The following is a 26,887-nucleotide window of genomic DNA, read 5'->3' on the forward strand; positions in this document are numbered from 1 at the left end:
AAATTGTAAAAGGTCATCAATTTACAAAGTACTTTTTTTGTCAAAGTGAAATCCTTCTTGAAGAAAGAGGAAGTGATACGCAACACACCTAGTTTTAGATTAAATTTAAAGTTTCCTGTTAAGTTCTAGTTGAGTTAGTAGCTATAAGAAGGGTGCCTCCCCTAAGTCGAGAGGAGAGATTATTTCTCATACACTGCATCTAAATATCCCATTTTGTAAGTAGTGTGTCCACAACTACTGACAAAATATTTAGGCCGTAATTTACAATAGTTACCTATTTTTGTGGTACAGGATAAGGGCAAGGAGAAAAAAGATCGTAGATAATGATTATTTGGGAGTTTGGGACATAAGTAACTCATTTGAGTCACGTAGCAACAATAGATTTGTTGTTCACAATAAGAGAATGGGGAATTTACTTATTTTTTTATGCTAAAGATTTATGGGCTAAGAATGAACATGGGATTCATGTTTTGAGTCATGTTAGATGTTCATAAGTCCTTATGAAACATCTTCTTGTCACTTTGTGTGTTTGATGCAAGAGCATCCTTGGGTTGTTGGCAATCTTGCATCATAAAAAAAATAGTTTTCTTTATTTTTTGTTTCCCAATTCTAGTCTAAATGTTTGTGGTGGCGATAATTGGATCACTTCGTTTCAATTGATGTGAACTTGGTTTCTAAACCAATGACAAGTAACAAAGATCATCTTCCTAAGGCCAAATGTCTTTATGTTTCATACGCAGGGAGATCTAATTCATTGTCCTTAGACAATGTGTTCTTCATTGACTCATCAGGCGATGTGTGGTAATTTTCTTATGCAATGTTTGACTTTGCTTGCAAGGTTTCGTGGCTTTTTGTGCTAGTTCTTGGATCATGTGTGGATTTACATCTAAGGTCACTAGTTCCTTTATGCTTCATTATGTATTTTCTCATTTAATGTAAGGGGGTCAATCTTATATTGTGTAACATGTTTCTTGGTTTAGGAAATTGTGATACTTAAGACGACCTCTGTGTCTTGATGGCTATCTATGTAATGTACGATGTATCTTGAGAGGAGAGAGGGGGTAGCACTAGTGACATACAAGGAAGAAGACAAACCATTTGAAAGAAGCTCATGGATAGAGTTGATATGTAATTTAGATTCTTCTATTGGTTGTAACCAGAAAGGCCTTACAACCCAACATGTTTGATGTTTAGTTGATGTATTGTTAATAAAGAAGTTATTTCAGTTGTATCTCTTATTGTTATCGTTGTGTGACTCTTCTCTAAAAGTTTGGTCATCTCCTTCGAAGATTCACTAACCTTATACTACATTACGTACAACCTTAAAACAATTTCATTAATTATTTGTATGTACACACCTCAAGTACAATCCAAATTGCTCTAATAATAGGAAAATTGTACTCTTAAAATAGAAATTGCTCGAATAATAGAATACTTGTACTTTTAGAATAGAAGTGACAAAATTCAAATTCCACTCAAACATTTTTATTGGTGCCTCCCTAAGGAGTCCACATGGTAGACTCTAAAAAGACTTTCCTTTACGACAACATTTTAAAAAATAATAATAAATAAAAAAAAATTAACTGCGTTGTTTAGATAAATCGGTTTGAATGGAGGGAGGAGTTGCATCACGGAGGCTCTGTGACGAATGGCTGCAACAGTTCCATCTCCCGCTCTGGGAAGAGGGCAATCAATTTCGCACATTTCCTTAGTGCGTTCTTTTTCTTTTACTCAGGTATGGGGCTTCCATCGATAGTTTTTCTAAACCAAGATTCTCTTCCTTTTGTTTAAAAAGCCTAATCCGGCGAGATGATGAGCTTCATATCATGACAATGCTTGAGCAAATGTGATTTGGGGTACTGTCCTAATAGAACTTATTTAAGAAATTGAAAGAAAGTTTCTCATAGATATTGTTGGTTTAGCAAAATTCGAGAAGCGTGTGAAGCAGGCATTGGTTTACTATCAAACTATTTGAATATGTCTGTAGAGCATTGTCCAGAAAATCGTAAATAACACTTAAGAGTATATGGGGAATTTAGAATTCTGTTCTTTTTGGGAGAACTGTTTTTACATGTATTTTTGTTTTTTTAAACTCCTCTCATTAAGAAAATGTGGGTGGTAATCAGTTCTGCTGAAGCTGCACTTCATTCACATCCAACAACGTCCATTATAATGTCTTTGTGCAAATATTACAGGAAGAATGGAACCCTAGTGGATTCCTTAACTCTTTATCATTTAGTTCCTAAATTGGCATGCATGGCAAAAGTACGCGTCACATTGTGATTTTTGAACAGAGCTAGTGAATTGCAAAGTATTACATTATATCCTCGTGTTTTTAAACGTTCTCGTGTAATGATAACGATCATCAATGCAAACTCTAATTTATCCTCAAATTTCTATGTTTTTTTTTGGGTTTAGATGCGGTTTTCTTCGCTCTGTTGATCATGTTGTAATGTCCTTTTAGAAAAGTGGGATAATAATTTAAAAAAAAAACATTAAAACATCAAGTAAAAATAAAATATAAAATAAAAAAATAATAAAAATATTATGTTTAAAAGATAATATAATTTAAAATTGAATTATTAAACTTTTTTCTAATGATAATAATTTTTTTAAGGGCTCGAAGGAATGTGAAGATTTATAATCATAGGGGGAAAAGGGTATTTAAAAAAAAATAAAACATGGAGAAAGGATCACAGAGAACGATTTTATTATGTGGCTTTTCTCCTTCAGGAGCATGAATTATGGTTCAATTAACCTCAGGATAAAATTCCTCATAGCAGAATTTAAAGGATGAACACCCCTTGATTTCCATTGGAAACACCTGTTCAGCCAGAATCTACTACATTTCAAAGGCATTTAAATAAAGAATGATCACTACAGATCGAAGGAATATTTACAGCAGAGATAAGACTATAAATTTTATCTTTCTGAGAGTGTGCATAGCATTAAATCTGAAATATATAATTAACTGTTAAAACTGCAATCTCTAGGTCAATTGTATACGTTTAGTTAATTTTCCAAACATTATTATGAGTTGCTTTTCATTATTATAGAAAAAAATGAAACTATAAGAAGGAACATTGCAATCAATTCAGAGCTTTGATCTTGCCATCCTGTGGGATAATTCTAACATTTTGGATGCTTCAGCCAAAGAGATTTGAAGCTCCATGAAAAGGAAGAGGGGCATGGATCCTATTCAAGAGTTATTTTGCAAACTTGAGGCCCCAAAATTCTTGACAAGTACCTAAGGTTGTTAAAAGATTTAGAAGCTTATATTCCCCTTGATGAGTATTTTGAGGCACTTGGGTACCAAGATCCCAACAAAAGAGACCTTGGTGACCACATAAGGAGGTCAAACAAGGAAGGAGAACAGCTGATATGCAGTGTTGAAAATGTGCCAGTAAATTCTGATGATTTTTCAGGAAACATCCATCCAATTTTTAGGCTGGGAAGTGATTGAATTGTGTAGTTGTGAACTGTAATGTATGTAAATGATTGGATCATGTGATGATGATGTGCAAGATATTAGCTATGTTGTTGCAAAAAGTGATTTGTCTGAAATTAATTCCTATGAGGAGGAACTGAAAATTTATCAAGAAATTTCCGCGATGATACGTATTGACTACATGAAGGTTGACAAAGAAATACTCAAACTCTTTGGTTTCAAGAGTGCTGAGTTCATTGATGGTTGAGTTTGTAGTCATGCGAAAGAGATTTTTGACTTACACATGATGGGTCTAGCAGAGACCAATGTGGACATTGAAGGATAATGGATACATTCACCAAGTTGTCATTCCACTACACTTAAAGACAAAATGGAGATAGTTGACTTAGAAAGCTTGATCTAAATGAAGTGAAAGATACGACCTGTGGTAAAGGAAGCATAGATCGCTTTACTCAAATACAAAATTGCCTTTGCGTAAAGGATAGGATCCTGGTATTCGCAAGACTTTTGCAATTCATCATGACAGGGGATGCAACATTTTGCTGTTGTTTTGGATGTCAGCAATGACAATCAAGAGTTTGTATTCATTGCCCAGGTTCTGAGGTGAAAATGAAATGAGGGAGCAGAAGATAATGGCAATGTATGAGCTCATTCAACATGATCAGACCAATCTTTTTCTTTTTGGAGGCTAAAATCTACTTAGGAGAATATGTGGCTCTTATAGATGTTTTGTAAAGATAGTTAAAGGGCATACACAATGTTAAATATATGAATGAGCAAATTTTTAATAGCACTCTAGTTAAGCAGAGTATATTGCTTCCTAACATACATCTAACTATTACGAGGTAATTGGTAAATACTTGCTTGTTATTAACAGAGACCGAGAGGTCAATTTATACAAAAGAATGAACGAAGAGAATAGAAACATTCTATTCTAGAGAAAGCAAAAAACAAAAGCAAACTAAAGCTTAAGATATTTACAAGATAACCATTAACTAATAATAGACGACTTATCTATTATTGTAATACCCTCCCTTAATGGTTAATCTATCAAACACACCAAGCGGTCCTCTGAATTTGACAAACTTATCAAGACCAAGAGGCTTGGTGAGAATGTCTGTAGTCCGATCTGAGGTAGGAACATACTACAGATCTATAGTCTCGTCTTCAACCAGCTGTCATATGTAATGACAATGGACATCCACATGCTTGGTTCGTTCATGGAAGATTAGATTCCATGCTAATTTGATAACGCCTTCGTTATCAACAAACAGAGTAGTCGGTCCTGCTGGTGACATCTGCATATCCCCAAGCATCCGACGAAGCCAAACAACTTCACATCCTGCCTTAACAGTACCTTTGTATTCAGCCTCTGTAGAAGAGAGAGAAACTGCCTGTTGCTTCTTGTTGGTCCATGTGACTACACCGGATCCTAAATTGAACACATATCCAAATGTTGACTTTTTCTCATCAACAGAGCCTGCCCAATCTGAATCTGTGAACCCACTGAGTTTAGTATTAGAACTCTGAGAGTACAGAAGTCCATAATCTAAAGTGCCCTTCACATAACGAAGCACACGCTTTGCTGCCATCCAATGATCAGCCTTAGGAGCTGTCATAAAGCGTGAAATATAGATGACTGCGAAGCTGATATCAGGCCTAGTAGCAGAGAGGTAGATGAGGCTGCCTACTAGTTGCCTGTATGTAGTATCATCAATGGAAGGAGAATCAGACTTTGCTGATAACTTGAGACCTTTCTCCATAGGTGTAGATGCAGGTTTGCAATCCTGCATGTGGAATTTGTCTAACAGGGCCTTGGCATATTTGGACCGAGAGATGAATATACCAAAAAATTGTTGCCAAACTTCAACACCTAAGCAATAATGCATGAGCCCAAGGTTAGTCATATCAAAAGATTGGCATAAGTTCTGTTTGATTCCCTGAATCAAAGATGCCGAATTGCCAGTGATGATCGGATCATCCACATAGATAACCAGAAGGATGATGTCATTGTTAGTAGTCTTGATGTACAGATTTGAGTCTGAAAACTCCTCTTCAAGCCTTGATCACTGAGGTACTTATCAATCTTGATATACCATGCCCGAGGGGCCTGCTTCAAACCATAGAGAGCTTTTACCAATCTGAGAACTTGATGGTCTTTACTAGCAACCTTGATTACTAGCAACCTTGAAACCAGGAGGCTATGTCATGTAGACCTCTTCATGGAGATCACCATTTAGGAAAGCACTCTTGACGTCCCTCTGATGGACCTTCCAACCAAACTGTCCTGCCATGGCTAGGACTAATCTGATGGTGCTCATCTTTATAGTAGGAGCAAAGGTCTCCTCATAATCAATGCCCTGATGCTGAGAAAAGCCCTTCGCCACCAAAATTGTGTGTTTTAGCTGACGTTTTGCGGCGCCCTATAGACACAATTTGGAAGAAATCGCGTAGGTATCAGACGTTTGTCCAGTCGTGGGTAGTAGAAAATCGCGCGGGAGACCGCAGTTTTTTTTTGATGCAGGAAATTGCTCGGGATGAAGAAAATCCAGTGGCCGAAGTTGTCTCAAAACAACAGAAAAAACGCGATTTTCCAAAAAAAACTAGATGCAAAAACCCATGTTTTTCAAGAAATGGATGCATAAACTGAAACCCTAGCCATGATTGGGTGTTCAAATTCGAATAACTCCATGCAGAAAAACCCTAGGCGGGTTTTTGAGAAATTGACAGAAATAATTTCGAAAAAATTTAGACAAATAATTTCAAGAAAAAATTATAAAATTTTCCAAAAAAATTCAAGTATTCGCCCTGATACCATATTACGAGGTAATTGGTAAATACTTGCTTGTTATTAATAGACACCGAGAGGTCAATTTATACAAAAGAATGAACGAAGAGAATAGAAACATTCTATTCTAGAGAAAATAAAAACGAAAGCAAACTAAAGCTTAAGATATTTACAAGATAACCATTAACTAATAATAGATGACTTATCTATTATTGTAATACTAACATCAAAGAGACGATGGTGCATGAGAATAGATTTTAGTGATGAGTAACTTGGGAAAGCTCCCTAGCTGCTATAGGAAATGGCAATGACAGAAAATTTACCATCTTAACATGGATCTAATTGGATGGAACCTTTGTAACATCCACCCACAAAACTCACTCTAGTGCACATAAGCTAATGCAAAAGAGGGTGATTAGTTTATAGAATTACAATAAGAACATATTCCCACCACTTACCTATGAAGGGACTCTATTGCAGTGTGGTGATCCTTTTGTCATCAGTGGTAACGAAGAATAATTTATCTTCATGATGATTCCAAGGGAGCTAGTACCATCTGTAGCACATAACTAGAATAATCCTATGTCTTACATTTTGGATAAGTGGGGATGAAGCTAAGCGTTGGCAAAAAAGCACCACATTGTTTCATGCAAGAAGAGTCAATCATTAGCTGATCTGAAATTCACCTACAAGGTTGTTTGAGCAAATAAAAATCAAATGCCAAATATTCGGGCTAATAAAAATAAAATGGAAGCTATTTTTCAGCCTAACTGATCATAATCAACTAATGTCATGAGATTGCAATGGAATCTATAAAGACACCAAGAGAAATTAAGGAAAGTGAATCAAATTTTCATATACAATTCTGTATCTAGACTGATGTTAACTGCCCAATAGACAAATCTTTGTTTGAGTTCAGTTTAAAATTTGGATTTGGAGTTAAGGACATCCATACTATAGTTGATGGAAATATGGTTCTACTTCAAATACCCAGGTTAATTATTTTAAAGAACTATATTTAGAGTCTGGGAATACAACAAACAATATTACCAGAACAAGCAATAATTTTGATGGTAGCCATCCCAGGGATCTTGATTGTTCAATAAAATGAGAGATAAATTTGGGGATATTTTTGGAAACTCTCTAATTGGATCAGTCACCAATGTGAGAACCTCAAAAGTGGACTGAAAGAATATAAAACCGTTTTAGAAAAGGACATTGCATTAAGGTTGTAGAGGTATGTCATGCATCAAATTCTTATCTTAATATATGGAAAGCTCACTTTCTTGCTTTGACTGAGAGATATCCATGGAATCGTATGAAGGTTGGGCCAAACAAATCAGTTAATTGCAGATGCAGTTGGTTTCAAAAAGGAAATTGATCTTCAGATGGATGTTTCCTTCACTCAGTTTCAAACTATGCTATTGCTGTTGGAATTGTAGCATCAGTTGGATATATATTATCAGACTATGACTCGAGATGTGTTTAACAGACTAATATATGAATGCATACATATACTTGTAGATCTACATGTATATCCATCCATCCATCCATCCATCCATATATATATATGCAAACATACATTATTCTGATCGGCTGTCATATTGATTCGATCTGATTTAATCAATACTGATGTGCTGGTAATCCATTACATATTTCAGATTGCATGATCTCTGGATATCCATAATGATCATGTTGATGTTCAGACCACTATCATCATTGGCAAACAGATGTAATTCGGGATCACCGATTGTGATCAATATTGCATGTCTTGGTATTGCCGATCGGGGCAAATGAATATGTTAATGTTGTATTGGTTAAGACACGATTAGTTAAGGGTCATTCATTGTATAGACATGACCCTATGAGCCCAAAGGGCACGTAGAGTCATGTCTATACAATCAGACATGACTCCTTCCAATACTATATATATTGAAAGAGAAGATCGATGGAAAAGCATCAAGTCAATACATGTTATTACCTTCGGTGTGATATATATGCATTCACCTATTACATAAAATAGAGATCAGTATTATTGCTTGAAGTTTCAGAACAATACTATTTGGTTGAAGACTTAGAATCAAAGCCAACATTGAAATCAGAAAAACATTATATATATCTCTGCAACTGATTATAAAAGAAGATTTCATAAGCATCTGAATTCACAGTAAATAAATTATTAGAGCTAAAATAAAACTCTACCTCAGATCCAAGTTCCTTAACATGGTATTAGGGCCTAGTCGGTAGAACAAACCTTTGAACCGAGAACAAACCTTTGAACCGACTGTGATTTTTTCTTCAAGATCACTGAAATACTTCTTTACTCAAATCAATTATGGTGAACAATATCAGAGTTGAGGATAGATTGGAAGGTACCTCCAACTTCGTTTCATAGAAAATCCGAATCACAACAATACTCCAAGAACTTGAATTGGAGTCATTTATAGAGGAAAACAAGGAATTACCTAATGATGAAACTTTTGCCCCAGTTGCCTGGTACACATTTGTCAGATTATACTTGCAATAGCTGCATCCAAAGGTTGGAAAGTACATCAGTGTGATGTAAAGATGACATTCCTGAATGGAGTTATTAATGAAGAAGTATACTTGGAAGAGCTAGAAGGGTTTGTTATCCACAAGATAGAGTCACATGTATGCAAATTGAAGAAAGCCCTTTACGGTCTTAAACAAGCACCCAGGGCCTGGTATGAAAGAATAGATAGCTACCTTACCAAACTAGGGTACTCAAGAAATGAAGCAGATCCCAATATACACTTCAAGAAATCAGAGGGAGATATGTTAATACTAGTTCTCTATGTTGATGTTCTGATTATAGGTGAAGACCATCTCATTATCAAATGTAAGAAAGACCTCATAGCTGAATTTGAAATGAAAGACTTAGGGCTTCTACACTACTTCTTGGGATTCGAAGTAAGGCAAAAGAGAGAATACATCTTCCTAAATCAAGGGAAATATATCGTTGACATATTGAATAGATTTGGCATGATGGACTGGAAATCACTATCCATACCTATGGAGACAAATCTTCATAAACTCAAAACTGAAGCACATGAGTCTGAGGCCGTTGATCCTACATATTATAGACAAATAATTGGATCATTAATGTACTTATTGAACACTCGTCTGGATATTTGTTATGCCACAAATGCACCAAGATAGTTATGTGTGAACCTTAGAAGATTCACCTCATGGCAACAAAACACATCTTGAGGTACACGAGGCACTATTGGACTTGGGCTGAAATATGAAAGAGTTGAGTTACAACTTCATGGATATTCAGATTCTGATTGGGCCGGATGTTCAATTGATCAGAAGAGCACTACAAGATGTTGTTTTAGCCTTGGTCCTACAATGATATCCTGGTTTAGTAAGAAGCAATCTTCTGTTGCTCTAAGTTCCACCGAAGCAGAATACATAGCTGCATCCATCGGAGCACGAGAAGCAGTATGGTTAAGAAAGTTGCTGGTTGGGCTATTTGGGAAGCCTCTAAAACCTATAGTTTTTCTTTGTGATAATCAAATTTGTATCAAACTTTCCTCGAATCCTGTCTTCCATAACAGGTCAAAGCATATAGAGATACCTGTTCACTACATCAGAGATATGGTAGACAGATGTGTCATCAAGTTAGAATACATCAGCACTAAAGAGGAGTCTGTTGACATATTCATCAAACCTCTTGCAAAGTTGAAAGTTGAGTACTTTAGAGGGAAACTTGGTATGACCAAATTGTAATTGTAACTCCTGAGACGAACTCTAAATTGTATGTAATATATATATATATATATATATATATATTTGTGGTTATTATTGAAGAGTTACTAGTGTACATGTGTTTATGAAAGGTGACGATCTTTCACTTTATGAGATGTTAGGTCGCTAGTGTGAGGTGACGACCTCAGCAATAGATTTGCTTGTTATCATAGACTTCATTAAATTGTTGTCCCGGGATGTGCCAGATAGTATGATAACAAAAGTATCATGATTTACTACTCTTATTGTCTTGGAATGAGCTGGAAGCCGTGATACTATTTGTGTTGCTTTGAGTTCTTGAACATTGTCATGGTAAGACCTGTTATCTTGGTCTTTGTCAGTATTCATGACTATGAAATGAATTATGATATACTACCTTAGTCCCAGATTGACCCGGAGATCATGATTCTATGTTACATTAAGATCAAGATGGACATCTGTTATACTATACCCAGCTATTGTCTCGGAATGTGTCAGAGATCAGATGTCTAACATCCTTCTAGGATATATGTGTTGATCAACATTTTTAAAGATTGATAAAACCTAGATCGTCATGTTGTGAGACAGTCATATCCTCCCTCGCTAAGAGGGAGTGTTGAAATTGTAGCATCAGTTGGTTTTATATGATCGAACTATGACTCAAGATGTGTTTAATAGACTAATATATAAATGCATACATATACATGTAGATCTACCTGTATATATATATATATATATATATATATATATATATATATATATATATATATACATGCAAACATACATTACTCTGATCGATTGTCATAATCTGATTTAATCAATACTAATGTATTGATAATCCATTACAATTTCAGATTGCATGATGTCTGAATATCCATAACGATCATGTTGATGTTCAAACCACTATCATCATCGGCAAACAGATGTAATTCAGGATCACCGATTGTGATCAATATTGCATGTCTTGGTATCGCCGATCAGGGCAAATGAATATGTTAATGTTGTATTGGTTAAGACACGATTATTTTAGGGTCATTCATTGTATAGACACGACCCTATGAGCCCAAAGGGCACGTAGAGTCATGTCTATACAATCAGACATGACTCCTTCCAATACTATATATATTGAAAGAGAAGATCGATGGAAAGCATCAAGTCAACACATGTTATCACCTTTGGTCTGATATATATGCATTCACCTTTTACATATAATAGAGATCAGTATTATTGCTTGAAGTTTCAGAACTATACTATTTGGTTGAAGACTCAGAATCAAAGCCAACATTGAAATCAGAAAAAAATTATATATGTCTCTGCAACTGATTACAAAAGAAGATTTCATAAGCATCTGAATTCACAGTAAATAAATTATTAGAGCTAAAATAAAACTCTACCAGATCCAAGTTCATTAACAATTGCAAGGTGTCATTTTGTTTCTTTTCTTTGAGAATGAGACAACTTATCTTAAATTATGGACCTTGCAAATTTCCAGCTCTTGGCTATTATTTTGAGAGTTATTGGGATAACCCACTCTTTGAATTAAAGGCAGAAGATATCTGGGTTCAAGTTCCAAAACTTGTGATGGTACCAAAGTAGCAAAATGGAAGATGAATGGCGAGAAGGTTCTTTATAAAGAATGGCTCTCTAGAAAGGTGGAAGTTGTAGGGACATAGCAATTAATAAAGTTGGGTATGACATAGGAAACTTTATTACTTCATTTCATCAAAGTATCAACTTTTGACAACATTACTTTGCAGATCTATATTAATTTAGCCTGCAGACATCAAAATGAATAATGTTAACTAGTAAAGTAAATGAAAGAGAAATAGCATCCACAGCAGTATACACAAGGATACATCATATTTTCATTTTGGAAACCTGTCAGGATAAAAACACGAAGAGGGTACTCAATATATTTTAGTTAGTTGCAATAATTTTTCAAATGATGGTCACTGCAAGGCTCACCACCGGAGGGCTTATTCCCAATAAGGCTCACTGCCCAACAAAGATAAGTATACAAGAAAATGAACTGTTACAGTTGCATCTCACAAATGCATGAATTTAGTTCCATTGAAGCTCAGACAGATTCTGTACACTTCATTATTTTGCACTTCACATCTGATCTTAGTTGCAATATCTGATTCTGTATCTGTATTAATCTCTATCTATTGAACCACTATGTAGTACCCAAAAGATGTATCATAAATATTAATATATGAATCCAAACATATTTTAGATCTGCTCTGCACACTTTTTTAAAAATCAAATCGACTTCCAAAACGCTTCACATATTTTCTCTCACAACACATTTGATTGAAATAAGGTGACTTAGGCATGATGAAAATTGATGCCAACTGGAAAACACACGCTACAATCAATCCTTAGTCTAACCCCAAAACCACACAACAAAATACAATCTCCTGACAAATTGCTGACCTTTCATTAATTCTAGATTTACTTTGATTAGCTTTGGGTCCAAAACCATTGTTTGTATGACAGTAACCATGGAAAGATCCATAACCATTCATAATCTGACTTCTACATTGATTAGCTTTATGACCGAGTCTTTTAGAAATGAAGCACTTACGATTTTGATTCATCTTGCTTCTACATTTTGCAGCCTCATGTCCAAATCTGTTACAAGAAAAACAGCAACCATTAAAAGAAGGGTAGTTTTCAGTGTTTGGTTGTCCGATTGGTGGTTTCCTTGCTTGACTTTTTTGATTCTGGAGATGCTTCTCTTTGTTCATCTCTTTAGCAATTTGATCAATTTTTATTTTCTCCGCTTGACCAATATTTCCATTGTTGATCTTTTGAATTGAGCATTCACTTGTTTCAAACCCTAATCCATCTTTGCCTTTTGGAGTTTTTTCCATAGCCATCATCTCGTTAAACTTAAGAACACTTTCTCTAAATTTATCTTCCTGTCTCTTCATTTTCTCCAAATCTGATCTCAGGTTTACCACTTCTTGGTCCAGTCTTGTTCATTCCTTTGTTTAACCTTTAGTTATACCATTTAGATATTCCTCATTTTTTTTGTTCTCCTTAACTTGTACTTTAAAACTGACAATCTTTTCATTTGCTTGTTTTAAGTCTATGCTAAACTCCTTATGTCTTTCTCTGAATTTCTTGATGTGTTCCCTTTGTTCTTTGATGCGCTTATTTGCTTCTTTAGTATTTTCTTTCAAATCTTTGTTCTCACTTTCAACACTTCCAGATCTTTAAGAGCAGTTTGCAGTTCTCCGTCCATATGGATTTCTTCAGCATCTTTGTCTGGAGAGGACATTTTCTAGATGCCATCTGTTCAACCTTTGGAATCACCCTTAAGCAGTCAAGCTAAAACAATGGACCAAGCTCTAATACTAATTATTGAACAACCGGAATACTGAGAAAGGGAGGGGGTGAATCAATACTCCCAAAAATTTATAAGTTCATTACTTCACAGATCCATAATAACTTAACTTGCATGCATCAGAATGAAAGATATTAACCAATAAAGTAAATGAAAGAGAAATAACATCCACAACAGTACACACAAGGAGTTAGGGAAAACCATAGAGAGGGTTAACTCCCAATATATTATAACTAGTTATAGTATAATTGAAAAGATGCTCACTGCAAGGCTCATTTTCGGAGGGCTCATTGCCTAGAAAAGATATTAGAAAAGATGCCCACTGCAAGGTTTACTGTCGGAGGGTTCGTTGGCCAGAAAAGATAAGTATACAAAAACTGAACAGTAACAATAGCATCTCACATATGCATTAATTTAGTTCCATTGAAGCTCCAAATTCTGAACACGTCATTACTTTACACTTTATATCTGATCTTAGTCACAATCTCGGATTTTGTATCTATATTGGTTTCTATCTATCACACCACCACACATTACATAAAAGCTTTATCATATATATACCAATCCAAACATGTTTTAGGTCTGCTTCACTTGCTTAATTCAAAATCGAATCAACTTCCAAAACACTTCACACGTTTTCTCTCTAAACATATTTCATTCAAATAAGTCGGCTTAGGCATAATGAAAATTGAAGCAAACTGGAAACACAGACTAAAATCAATCCTTAGTCTTCCCCAGAACCACATGGCAAAATACAATCTCCTGACAAATCGTGGACATCCTGACTAACTTGTTCTATACCAAATATAACTGAGAAATTGCCAGATAGAACTTCTGAACGTTATAACTTCCATGCCATAGAGTCATATCATTTGAAAGCTTGAATGTATGCACTGCTATCATCCATACACATTCTATCAGAACCACAAGGCCATATATGTAGCTAGATAAATGTGGACCCAAAAACAAAAAAACACAGTATGAGTGCAGTTTCGTCATACTATTAATATCAAAGTCAACAACAAACATTTCATCAAGGAGCAACATGTTGACATCAATGAGAACCTTTATGAGTTATGCACAATATTCTTCTTCTCATATCACCAACAAAATTATCAATGACAAACTCCACCATATCTTATTTTGAATATTTTGTCATTTATGTCAAAGGTTGATCAAGGTCATATAAATTTTGGAGGATTACTCAAAGTAAGAATATTGGAATGAAATGCTCATCAAGGTGCTGATTATTTATCAGATCGTCATCAGCTGCATGGTTGTCTGTTTGAGCTACTTCGTTATTTGCTTCAGCTACTTTGTTGTGTGCTTGAGCTGCTTGGTCGTCTACTTGAGCTAGTTGCTTGTTCACTTCACCTACTTGCTGGATTGCCATGTCACTGTCAAATTTTAAAAAGGTCGATTTCTTTATAATTTAAATGTTGCACCTTCTTCAAAATTTTAAATATGATAGCCAAATAAATGAGTATACACTATTTATTTCTACATTTTGGATGTCGTTAGAAATTAAAGCTTGGTGGTTTGTTTTATTCATTTATTCTTTCATCCTTGTTTTGGTTTGATTCCTTTAGATTTTTTTTGTACCCTCTTCCTGAGTGGGGTGGCTTCACATTCTTGTAGCATTTTTTTTTTTGCATTAAAGGGATATTCAGAAGTAAAATGAAATATACTTCTTCAGCTATTGATTCCTGTGAGTTATGGGTGTTAAACATATTATTGGAGCCTTGTATATTATTTGAGTAGAGGATGTTATTGAGAAAACATGATGATATAGATTTGGTGGGTGATTTTTGGTAAGTAGTGTTACTTATTCTTAGTATAACTGGCGGTATGATTTTTTGAGACGGGGATTGTTATTAAGGAGTTATGAGCTGAGTATAAAATATTACGGTAATAGATAAATGTCTATTATTAGTTAATGGTAATCTATTTGTAATCTATTGTAAATATTAGAATGTTTCTAATACTTAGTTAGCTGTAGTTATCTGTCAGCTTTTTTAGCTTTCTTTTAGCTAGGATAGAATGTTTCTATTCTTTACGATTGTTTCCTAAGGAAACATCGCTTTATTCTTTTGTATATATAGACCTCTCGGTCTCTGTAAAAACATGCAAGTATTTTACCAATTACTTCGTACTATGGTATTAGAGTCAATACTTCAATTTTTTTCGAAAATTTTATAATTTCCTTCGAAATTATCTGCTACAAATTTTTGAAACTATTCCAGATTTTTTCTAATGCCGTCTAGGGTTTCGTTTTTTTGAGGAAATCATCTGTGCACACTCAGTTCTTGGCTAGGTCTGAAAATCTTGGTTTTTCTCCATATGATCTCTCTAAATCGTGGCATTAACGGCCGTCTCCAAATTGCAATTTATTGGACATTCTCCTGCAACTCATACAAGTTCAGATCGTTTTTTCCTTGGGCGTTTTTCTGCACATCAAGTTTCTCTACAAATTGCGGCATTCAAACCTTGGAAAAGCTGGTGTTTTTGCTCCGAAATTCGCGATTTTCTAAGGTCCGGCGTCTATTTATTCATGGTGTTTTTTTTTGGATGAAGAAATCTGTCTTTTTGCCTCCTATCTTCATTCTTTCTGCCGCCTCAGATAGATGCCTCTCTTTGCTATAAAAAACGCCCATTTTTTAGCATCTCAAACTCCAAAACATCGCTTTATTCTTTTGTATATATAGACCTCTCGGTCTCTGTTAATGACATGCAATTATTTTACCAATTACTTCGTAATATAAAAATGGGGCAGCATTAAAAGTTATTTTGGTTATTGGCCTTGACTAACAATGGTGGCATTTTTTCTTATCTCATGGTTTAGCAAAGGAGATCATGAGTTGGATATACTCACAAAATTATCTCAACACCTGAGTCTCATTTTGGCATTGCCGTGAATGAAGTAAGCATTGTTGTGCACTAAAATATCTCTCTGTGAAGATTATCTTGGATTGTGAGAAGCTTTTATTTGTGATTGGAAATTTTCTAAATTTTATTGCAAGTGTTTGTTTGGGGGTCAGCTAGTGCATTGTGCGAATTGGTGAATAGAAAAAGGTGAGAGAATATTTCTGGTTCAGTCTGCTGCAAGGTTATATTCATTGATGCCTTTACTGCTAAAAAAATAGGGGTGTCAGGTAATTTTTGGATAGTGATCAAAGTGCTGAGTGGATAGTGGAAGGTGTTATTATAGTTTCAAATTTTTTTGAGTTGATAAAAAGAAACTGAAGTTGATGCTTCAGCTGAACGAAGTTGGTGCTTCAAGGAAGATTAGTGCTCACTTATGTAATTTTGGTTGGTGCCCATTTCGTGAATGAAAGCTGTTGATCTGCTGTGATTTTTTACCTGAAAGGGCTTTCCTCGTGAGACTTCATGGTCTTTTTGTTGATGTTTGTTCTCTCCACTTTAATTCTCTGTTTTATGTGTTTAAAAGTTTCCACATCCTTCAGTATATTCTATGTGCTTTTCCTTATAGTCAAGCAATCTTGGGAAGGGTGGCTTGTAATGTTCCCTTTTTCTTAATGAGATAATAACAATACTAAATATTAAATAATACAAAATTGAAATATCAAGCAAATTTAAAAATAAAAAAATAAAAACAAAAAGATATATTAAAAAATTAAAATAGAAAAGATATATAATTATAAAATATTAAATTTTATATTAAAATTATAATATTTTTTCTCAAAGGTCATGAAGGAATGTGAGTTATGACCCGTGGAGGAAAAGGGTACTTAAAATAAAAAAGAAACCAAGCAAGGAGAATGGATTATAGAGAAACATTTTATTATCTGATTTTACTCCTTGTGGAGCAGGAAGTCTGAGTTCAGTTTTCCTAAAGGAGGAAAGCCCTCATGGCATAACTTAAGAGGATGACAACTCCTTGATTTCCATCCTAAGAGGATGACAACTCCTTAATTTCCAGCCCTAAGTGGAAGAGGTCCCCTGATTCAGTCAGACTGTAAGAGTCAAGACATTTGAAGGCATTTAATAAAGAATGATTGCTGCAGATTGGAGCAATATTTACAGCAGAGGTAAGAGTATAAATTTTATGTTTCTCCGAGATACATGCTAAGCATTAAATTTGAAATATATAAATTTCTGTCAAATCTGATTTCAGGACTTCAAAATTGATTTCACAATATTAAATTTCCAGATCTGCAATATACGAGTGCTTAGATTAATTCTGAAATTCCATTGTGCCTGTCAGTATTAGATTGAGGTTTAGTTTAAATTTCCATTTTCCATTTTCAGTTTCACATAATCAAAAAATACAAAAAGATTGCATATTTTTCCAGTCTTCCTGATTGGGGACTTTACAGTAATCAAAGATGGTCCTTTCTAATATAATATAGGTTCTAGTCTATCATCAACTTCAAACACTTCTATGAGGCGTTTTGGCAAGGATGTTGATAATAAAGGTGATGGACAGTTGTAGAGCCAGGTTTTGTTGTCACGAGTTGGCCTCATTATAAACAATCTTGAAAAAGAAAATTTGTTAAGGAAGAAATGGTTATACAGATCTAGTGCATTGTTGGCAAGGATGTTAACGTTGATGATGATGGGGAGGGATACATGTACAGCCAGATTTTGCTGTGATGTGAGTTGGCATCATTGTAAACAGTCATGAGAAAAACAAAGTCACTGACAAATAAATGCTCTATAGATCTCGTGCAATGTGTGTGATTTATCATGCCCTAACTCATATTAGACTTCAAAGTACAGCTGCATGTACTGTTGTTACCATTGATGACATCTATAACTACACTATCTCCTCAACCATTTTAAACAATCTTGAAAAAATCTCTACAGGTCTCATGAAATGTACTTGGTGTTATTTATTGAAGTTATATTAGACTGCAAAGTACAACTGCATGGACTGCTGTTAGCAGTAATCATATCTATAACTACCTTCTCTAACTGATTGTTGTAAACAATCATAAAAAATACAAAGTCACTAACAAAGAAAAGCCCTACAAATTTCATGCAGTGTACTGAGTTTGATTTGTCTAATCCTAATTTATACTAGACTTCAAAGTACAACTGCATGGACTATTGTTACCAGCAATCATATTGATAACTACCTTCTCTATTTGATGTTAAGGTTGACCTGCCTTAGAGATGAGGTGCATAAGTACTCCAATGATCAGTGAAGACACTCGCATTCCTATACTTTTTTCATAATGCTGATGATTGCATGGAAATACACTGAGATGCTTCTTTTGTTCTACTTATTGGTGAACATTCTGGTTTTGTTCTCATCTCTTATCCCATCTACAATGTCATAGTTCACACAAAATATCTCTCAGTAATTTGTGTTATGTGGTACTTTTATATATGTATTGTTTATATTCTTGTCAATACTCTTAGATAAAATACACATTTTCAACCATGTGGACTGTGGAATTTCTTTAATACTCCTACAAGTGAAATTTGCATAGTTTTGTGTTTGCCATATGTATTTTTCTTGACATTTGTTTGTTTTATTTTGGTGCAAGGTTTCTATCACCCATACTTTATCGATCAAGGGAAGAAGGTATTTAAACTAAGGACATCTCTTACTGATCTCTATTAGTTACATTGTTTAGGTAAACTCAAAATATTTAGATTGATATATGAAAATGAGATCCGAAATATTCTTTGGTACGTTAATTTTTTTGTAGCACAATTTATGGTTTTATATGTTTGTATTATAGAAATGAGATTCGGACTTGGCTCGGATTGGGCAAGGGTATGTTGACTTAGGACTCGACAAAAACTCGACAAGACTCAACAAAATGAAAAACCCAAGAAATTTAGAGATTCTTAAGGATTTAAAACTTGTTTCAGGCACCCTTTATTAAATAATTCTTAAAGATAGAATAGCATCATCAACTGTAGCTAATTTGACCACATACACAAGTATACAATGACCACATAAGTATAAACACAAATTGTAGCTGAAGGAAATAGCAAATGTAGGTATATAAATGTTGTCAAATATATGCAAAACTTGTAGAATATGAAATCATGACACCAAATATTCCAAATATATATCAAAACAAAAACTACAAGTCTATGGCTCAGAGAGTCTGCATCCCTCCTAGGAAGGTGTCTAAGGTAGGTCCTAGATGATTCAATGACCATAGTCTTTTCTTGTGACTCTTTGTTGTGTTCACCAACATCAATTGGACTTGTGTCTACTTGTGCTCTATGCTCCACCTTTTCCATGGCTACATCTTCAACTTCTCTATCTGCTTGGTCAATCCAATCAAGGTCCTTGTCACTAAATACAGGTTCTATAGTCTCAATGATCCACTCAGATTCTAGATTGACCTCCTCCAGTGTGATTATGGTGGAATCATGGTCCAAACCTATCTCTCTTTTGTAAAGTTTTATTATGCTGTGATCTTGATTGGTGTAAATCTCAATTTTTATTAGTCTTGAAAATGCAGACGTTAAGATACTGTTATTAATTTCTGGATGGTTATTGATGATTTTTCTAATTTATTGAAACAAAATATATATCCCTGATTTTTATGTATTATGATCTGCAAGTGTGAGAGTACGTTTACCACTGTGATTGATCTACTTCACACTGCAGATCATAATATATATAAGTATGTGCGCAGTGATAAGCTGTGATGAAAGGTCACGTCCAAAATAATCCAATGACCATGAGTCGGGTCGCGTTGGTTCACGGTGGAAGGCAGATTAGTTTATATTCTTTTTGTTAATGCTTCCACCCATGGTGGTAAGCAAGCACTATAATCGGCAATTATAATTGTGAGTATAATTTGCCATCGACAATATAAGACAATAATAGTCTATGTGTGCATTATATGGCAGAATATAATAATCAGTGCTATCGGTAGTATAAGATAATCATCAGTATTATAAACTGATTACATTACTTAGTCTAATCTTGAATATATATATATATATATATATATAAATATATATAAATACTGAAATCAGTTAATACAAAATTTATTTGAGAATAATCATAAAAATTACAGATTCAATTTCACACAAGCTAACATTCTTAACACTCCCTCTTTAGCAAGGGAAATTGAATTTAACTTACACAATAAGATGTAATCAACATTATGTTTTAAACTGAGGGAGAGAAAGAAGAAGGAAAACATAATGGATTTTCATGGTGTCCGGCTATCGCCCAAAAGACCCATGAAGGTTGTCAATGTGTCCGGCAAAATCAGGCCCAAAGAACAAGGATAACCCAAACTTTCAAAACAATGGGTTTTCATGTGTCCGGCTATCGCCCAAAAGATCCATGAAGGTTATCAATGTGTTCGAAAAAAATCCGGCCCAAAAGATAACAACAATTTCAACCATTATTTTGAAAATAGATCAACTAAAATAAAGTCATCACTTTATCATAGGATTAGAACACACAAAAGGTCATCACCTTTCTCAAGAAAAGTCGTCACTTTTCACAATACAAGCTTGCAAGCAAAAATAAGAAAATAATTTGTATTCATGAATAATAAATGCATTTACAATAATATCATACCAAATTTTTCTCGGAAGCACACAATTTTCAACTACGCAAGAGGTTTGGTGAAAATATCAGCATTCTATTCATTTGTATTGATATAACTCAAATTAATGATATCTCTGCCTGCCATGTCTCTTATGTAGTGATAGGGAGTCTCAATATGCTTTGATCGATTGTGGAAAACTGAATTTTCTGAAAGCTTGATACAACTTTGATTATCACAATGAATCACAGTTGGTTTTAAAGGTTTTCCAAATAGCCCAAATAGAAGTTTTCTTAACCAAACTGCTTCACGTGCTCCCATGGAAGCGGTTACATACTTGGCTTCAGTAGAACTTAAGGCAACAACTGGTTGTTTTCTGCTGAACCAAGATAACATCGCTGACCCAAGATTGAAGCAACAACCTGTGGTGCTCTTGTGGTTAGAGAAACATCCTACCCATCTGAGTCAGTATATCCTTCCAAATTTATCTCAACTTTTTCATACTTTAATCCAAAACCAATAGATCCTCGTAAATATCTTAATATATGTTTTGCAACCATAAGGTGGATCTTCTTAGGTTTACACATAAAATGACTAAGGACATTTGTAGCATAGCATATGTCAGGTCTAGAATTCACAAGATACATAAGAGATCCAATTATTTGTCTGAAGAGTGTAGGGTCAATGTCCTTAGATTTTGATGCTTCTTCTTTCAGCTTGTGTAAATTTGTTTCCATCGGAGTAGATAAGGGCTTACTATCCATCATTCCAAATTTGGTTAGAATATCTTGAGTGTACTTTCCTTGATGCAAGAAAATGTAGTCTTTCTTCTAATTAACTTCTAATCCCAAGAAGTAGTGTAGTAACCCTAAATTTTTCATTTCAAATTCAGCTATCAGATCTTGTTTACATTTTTCAATTAATTTATCATCACCTGTTATTAGCAAGTCATCAACATATAGAACAAGTATTACCATACCATCATCTATGGTTTTGAAGTATATGTTAGAGTCGGCTTCATTTTTTGAGTATCCAAGTTTGGAAAGTTAGTTATCTATCCTTTCATACTAAGCTTGAGGAGCCTATTTGAGACAATAGAGTGCTTTCTTGAGTTTACACACAATTTTTTTTATCTTTTATGGTGAACCCTTCAGGTTGTTCTATGTAGACTTCTTCATTAATGACCCCATTTAGGAAAGCAGTTTTTACATCCATTTGATGAATCTTCCATCCTTTTGATGCTGCAATTGCAATAATTGTTCTTATAGAAGTGTAATGAGCTATTGGTTCAAAGGTTTCTTCATAGTCTATGCCCGCTTTTTGGGAGAATCCTCGAGCAACAAATCTAGCTTTGTGTTTTTCAATACTTCCATCAGCGGCGTATTTGATTTTGTATAACCATTTTGAAGATACAACTGTTTTGTCTTTAGGCCTAGGTACAATGTCCCAAACGTCGTTTTGAATTATGGAATTGTATTATTCTACCATGGCATCTTTCCACTCTTGTGACTTTAGGGCTTCTTCAGCTATAGATGGTTCGATTTTGTTTATCTCAGTTATAAGAGCAGCATAACATGATTGATTTCGAGTTCTCTTGTTTTCTTTTGAGATCTCATCTGGTTCCACATTGTTTTCTTCAAGCATCTTCCTTGCCCATGATGGTCTTTTCTTCCCATTAGTTATATCTGGTTCTCTCTCTTCAAGTGTATGCTCCCTGTGATTTTCAGTTTGTCTAATTTCCTCATCATCTGAGATTGGTTCATCTTCTATGCCGGTTGAAAGTTTTAAAGCAGAATCCTCTTCAAAAATTACATCTCTACTTATTTCAACTGATCTTTGTCCAGGAATGTAAATTCTATAACCCTTGGAATTTTCACAGCATCCTATAAATATACCTTTCTTCCCAGAAGGTTCAAGTTTAGTCCTTTTTTCTTTGGGTATGTGAATGTATACTGGACATCCGAATATTCTAAGATGACTTAGATCTGGTTTGATCCCTGAGAAGACTTCTTCAGGTGTGGTATTCTTTAGAAATGAATGTGGACATCTGTTTTGAATGTATACTGTAGTCTTAGAAGCTTCTGCCCAAAATGAGACATGCATATTTTGATCATGTAACATAGCTTTTGCAGCTTCAATGATGGTTCTGTTTTTCCTTTCTGCGACTCCATTTTGTTGAGGATTATAAGGTACTGTATACTCCCTCTTAATTCCAACAGAATTACAAAAACTTTTGAAGATATCTGATGTATATTCTCCTCCATTGTCTGATCTTAATGTTTTAATCCTTTTACTTGTCTGATTTTCTACCAATGCTCTGAAGGTTTTGAATTTTGATAGAACTTCATTTGATTCTTTGACTTTCAAGAAATAGATCTAGGTCTTCCTAGAAAAATCATCAATGAAGGATATGTAATAAAGAAAACCTCCTAGAGAAGGTGTGGGCATGGGTCCACAAAGATCTGAATGGACTAGATCCAAAACTGATTTTGACTTATGTTCACTAGAGGGAAAAGGTTTTTTTATGATTTTCCCTAGAGCACACCCTTTGCAAGTTCCTTTATGAGATGAGTCTAGTTTAGGAGTACCAGAAGTTATCTTATCTAAATTAGGAAGTGAACTAAACCCAATGTGCCCAAGTCATCTATGCCATAATTCATTAACATTGGATGTTTCAAGACTAAGAGCTTGAGTTTGAATATTGCTTAATCTATATAATGTTCCAAATCTGGACCCTATGATAATAGCATTTTTCATATTTGAGTTATTAGGCCAATATAGTACTTTGCCTTTGTTGAAGGTGACATGTTATCCATCATCGGTTAGACTTGAGATAGAAATTAGGTTTTATGCCTGGTACAAATAAGACATCTTTAAGATTAAGTGTAGTTTCATCCTTCAATTTTATAGAACATGTCCCAATACCTTTTACAGGATAGGTAGAATTGTCTCCAATTGTAACTCCTTCAGTGATATGAGTTCCAAATGTATCAAACATATCTTTGAATCCAGAGATGTGACGGGATGCACCACTGTCTACAATCCAAGCTTCTTTATTTGAATTTACTTCACTTGAAAGTGCGGAATAGTATAGTTGATTTTCATCTTCCTTTGTTTCAATAAGGGAGGCTAGAATATTTTCTCTTTCTGGACAGTTTCTGAAGGTGTGTCCTATTTTCTCACACTTAAAACACTTAACATGAGAAAGAACTTTATTAAACTTATTATTATTATTATTATTATTAAATTTCCGTTTATTGAATTTCCTCTTTCTTTTGTTTGAGACAGTGTGAAGAGCCTGATTTTCTCCCTCTTGATTTGAAGTGATCCCTCTAGAGATTAGCCTTGATTCTTTTGCTATGCATTCATTTTTCAATTGATCAATAGTAGGAATTGAATTTCTGGTTACAACTTGTATGAAAGTATCCCAAGACATTGGAAGCCCTCTTAGAGCTATTAATGAGAGTTCTTGATCTTCGATTTTGTTTCCAATGGAAGATAATTGTTTCTTCATTTCATAAACTTTCTCAAAGTAAGAGTGAATAGAATCTCCTTTTTCCATTTTAGTATTCAGTAATTGGGATTTTAAGGTGATTAGTCTACTTGAGTTATTTGTCTCAAATGTGTTTTTTATTGTCTTGAATACTTCATATGCACTTTTGATCTCTGATATGGAAGGAAGGATGTGATCTTTAACTGAATTAACAATGATTTTCCTTGTTTTATTATTACGTCTTTTCTAGGTGAGTTTTTCGATTTCATCTTGAGGCATTGGGATATCTTTTTCAATGTATTCTTCAAGTTCCAGTTCTTCCAAAATCGTAATGATACGGGTTTTCCAAGAGAAGAAATTTGATGCACCTTCAAGTCTGTCCTCCACCCTGATGTTATTTGCCATTATTTCTTCCTTAAAAATTGAGATTTCTCTACCAATTTGGCTGTGATACCATGTAAAGTTTTATTACGTTGTGATCTTGATTGGTGTAAATCTCAATTTTTATTAGTCTTGAAAATGCAGACGTTAAGATACTGTTATTAATTTCTGGTTGGTTATTGATGATTTTTCTAATTTATTGAAACAAAATATAAATCCCTGATTTTTATGTATTATAATCTGCAAGTGTGAGAGTACAATTACCACTGTGATTGATCTACTTCACATTGCAGATCATAATATATATAAGTTTGTTCGTAGTGATAAGCTGTGATGAAAGGTCACGTCCAAAATAATCCAACGACCATGAGTCGGGTCACATTGGTTCGCGGTGGAAGGCAGATTAGTTTATATTCTTTTGGTTAACGCTTCCACCCATGGTGGTAAGCAAGCACTATAATCGGCGATTATAATTGTGAGTATAATTTGCCATCAACAATATAAGACAATAATAGTCTATGTGTGCATTATATGGCAGAATATAATAATCAGTGCTATTGGTAGTATAAGATAATCATCAGTATTATAAACTGATTACATTACTTAGTCTAATCTTGAATATATATATATATATATATATATATATATATATATATGTCTCATTATTACTATATATATATATATAATATTATATGTATATAAATATATATAATTACTGAAATTAGTTTATACAAAATTTATTTGAGAATAATTACAGATTCAATTTCACACAAGCTAACATTCTTAACATCTTTGAGATGGAGGTTGTAATTATTACGAAGTAATTGGTAAATACTTGCTTGTTATTAACAGAGACCGAAAGGTCATTATATACAAAAGAATAAAATGATGTTTCCCTAGGAAACAATCGTGAAGAATAGAAACATTCTATTCTAGTTGAGAAAGTTAAAAAAACTACAAGTAACTAAAGTTAACTAGATATTTACAATAAATTACCATTAACTAATAATAGACTACTATCTATTATTGTAGTACCCTCCCTTAATGTTTAATCTATCTAGAAAACCAAACTGTTCTTTGAATTTGACAAACTTATCAAGACCAAAAGACTTGGTGAGAATGTCTGCAGTTTGATTAGTGGTAGGAACATACTGCAAGTCTATTGTCTCGTCTTCAACCAATTGGCATATGTAGTGACAATGAACATCCACATGCTTTGTTCGTTCATGGAAGACTGGATTTCGGGCGAACTTGATAACACCTTTGTTATCAACAAATAGAGTAGTCGGTCCTGTTGGTGACATCTGCATATCCCCAAGCATTTGACGAAGCCAAACAACTTCGCATCTTGCCTTGACAATCCCTTTGTATTCGGCCTTTGTAGAGGAGACAGAAACTTCCTGTTGCTTCTTACTCGTCCATGTGACTGCATTAGATCCCAAATTGAACACATCCCAAAGTTGACTTTTTATCATCAACAAAGCTTGCCCAATCTGAATCTGTGAACCCATTGAGTTTAGGATTAGAACTTCTAGAGTATAGAAGTCCATAATCGGAAGTGCCCTTCACATAACGAAGCACACGCTTTGCTGCCATCCAATGATCAGCCTTAGGAGCTGTCGTAAATCGTGAGATAACTGCAAATCTAATATTGGGCCTAGTAGCAGATTGGTAGATGAGGCTACCTACTAGTTGCTTGTATGTAGTATCATCAACGGAAGGAGAATCAGAGTTTGCAGATAACTTGAGACCTTTCTCCATAGGTGTAGATGCAGGCTTGCAATCTTGCATACAAAATTTGTCCAACAAAGCCCTGACATATTTGGACTGAGAGATGAATATACTAGAAGTCTGTTACCAAATCTCAACACCTAGGCAATAATGCATGAGCCCAAGGTCAGTCATATCAAAAGACTGGCAAAATTGTGTTTAATTCCTTGAATCAAAGATGCCGAATTGCCAGTGATGATCAAATCATCCACATAAATAACTAGAAGGATGATGTCACTGTTAATAGTCTTGATGGGCAGATTTGAGCCTAAATAACTCTTGAGGCCTTGATCATTGAGGTACTTATCAATTTTTATATACCATGCCCGAGGGGCCTACTTCAAGCCATAGAGAGCTTTTGCCAATCTGAGAACTTGATGGTCTTTACTAGTAACCTTGAAACCAGGAG

General features: G+C 34.5%; 1 protein-coding gene across 4 annotated transcripts in view; it reads left to right on the forward strand.

The window, feature by feature from the left end:
* The first annotated feature begins 1,582 nt into the window (after positions 1-1,582).
* The window catches only part of LOC149555771 (uncharacterized), a 225,284-nt gene continuing 199,979 nt past the window's right edge, over positions 1,583-26,887 (forward strand). Inside the window, exons 1-3 of one of the 4 annotated variants that reach the window (XM_089829927.1) lie at positions 1,639-1,735; positions 18,458-18,602; positions 18,852-18,889. In XM_089829927.1, coding sequence (XP_089686053.1) covers positions 18,537-18,602; positions 18,852-18,889 — 104 coding nt within the window. In that variant the 5' untranslated portion in view covers positions 1,639-1,735; positions 18,458-18,536. Of the gene's footprint in view, positions 1,736-17,266; positions 17,388-18,457; positions 18,603-18,851; positions 18,890-26,887 lie in introns of those variants that run through there. The other 3 variants (XM_089829926.1, XM_089829929.1, XM_089829928.1) reach the window with 3 other exon arrangements.

This window comes from Cupressus sempervirens, chromosome 5, assembly GCF_028749045.1.
Source record: "Cupressus sempervirens isolate cs-2001-9-10 chromosome 5, ASM2874904v1, whole genome shotgun sequence".
Lineage (NCBI taxonomy): Eukaryota > Viridiplantae > Streptophyta > Pinopsida > Cupressales > Cupressaceae > Cupressus > Cupressus sempervirens.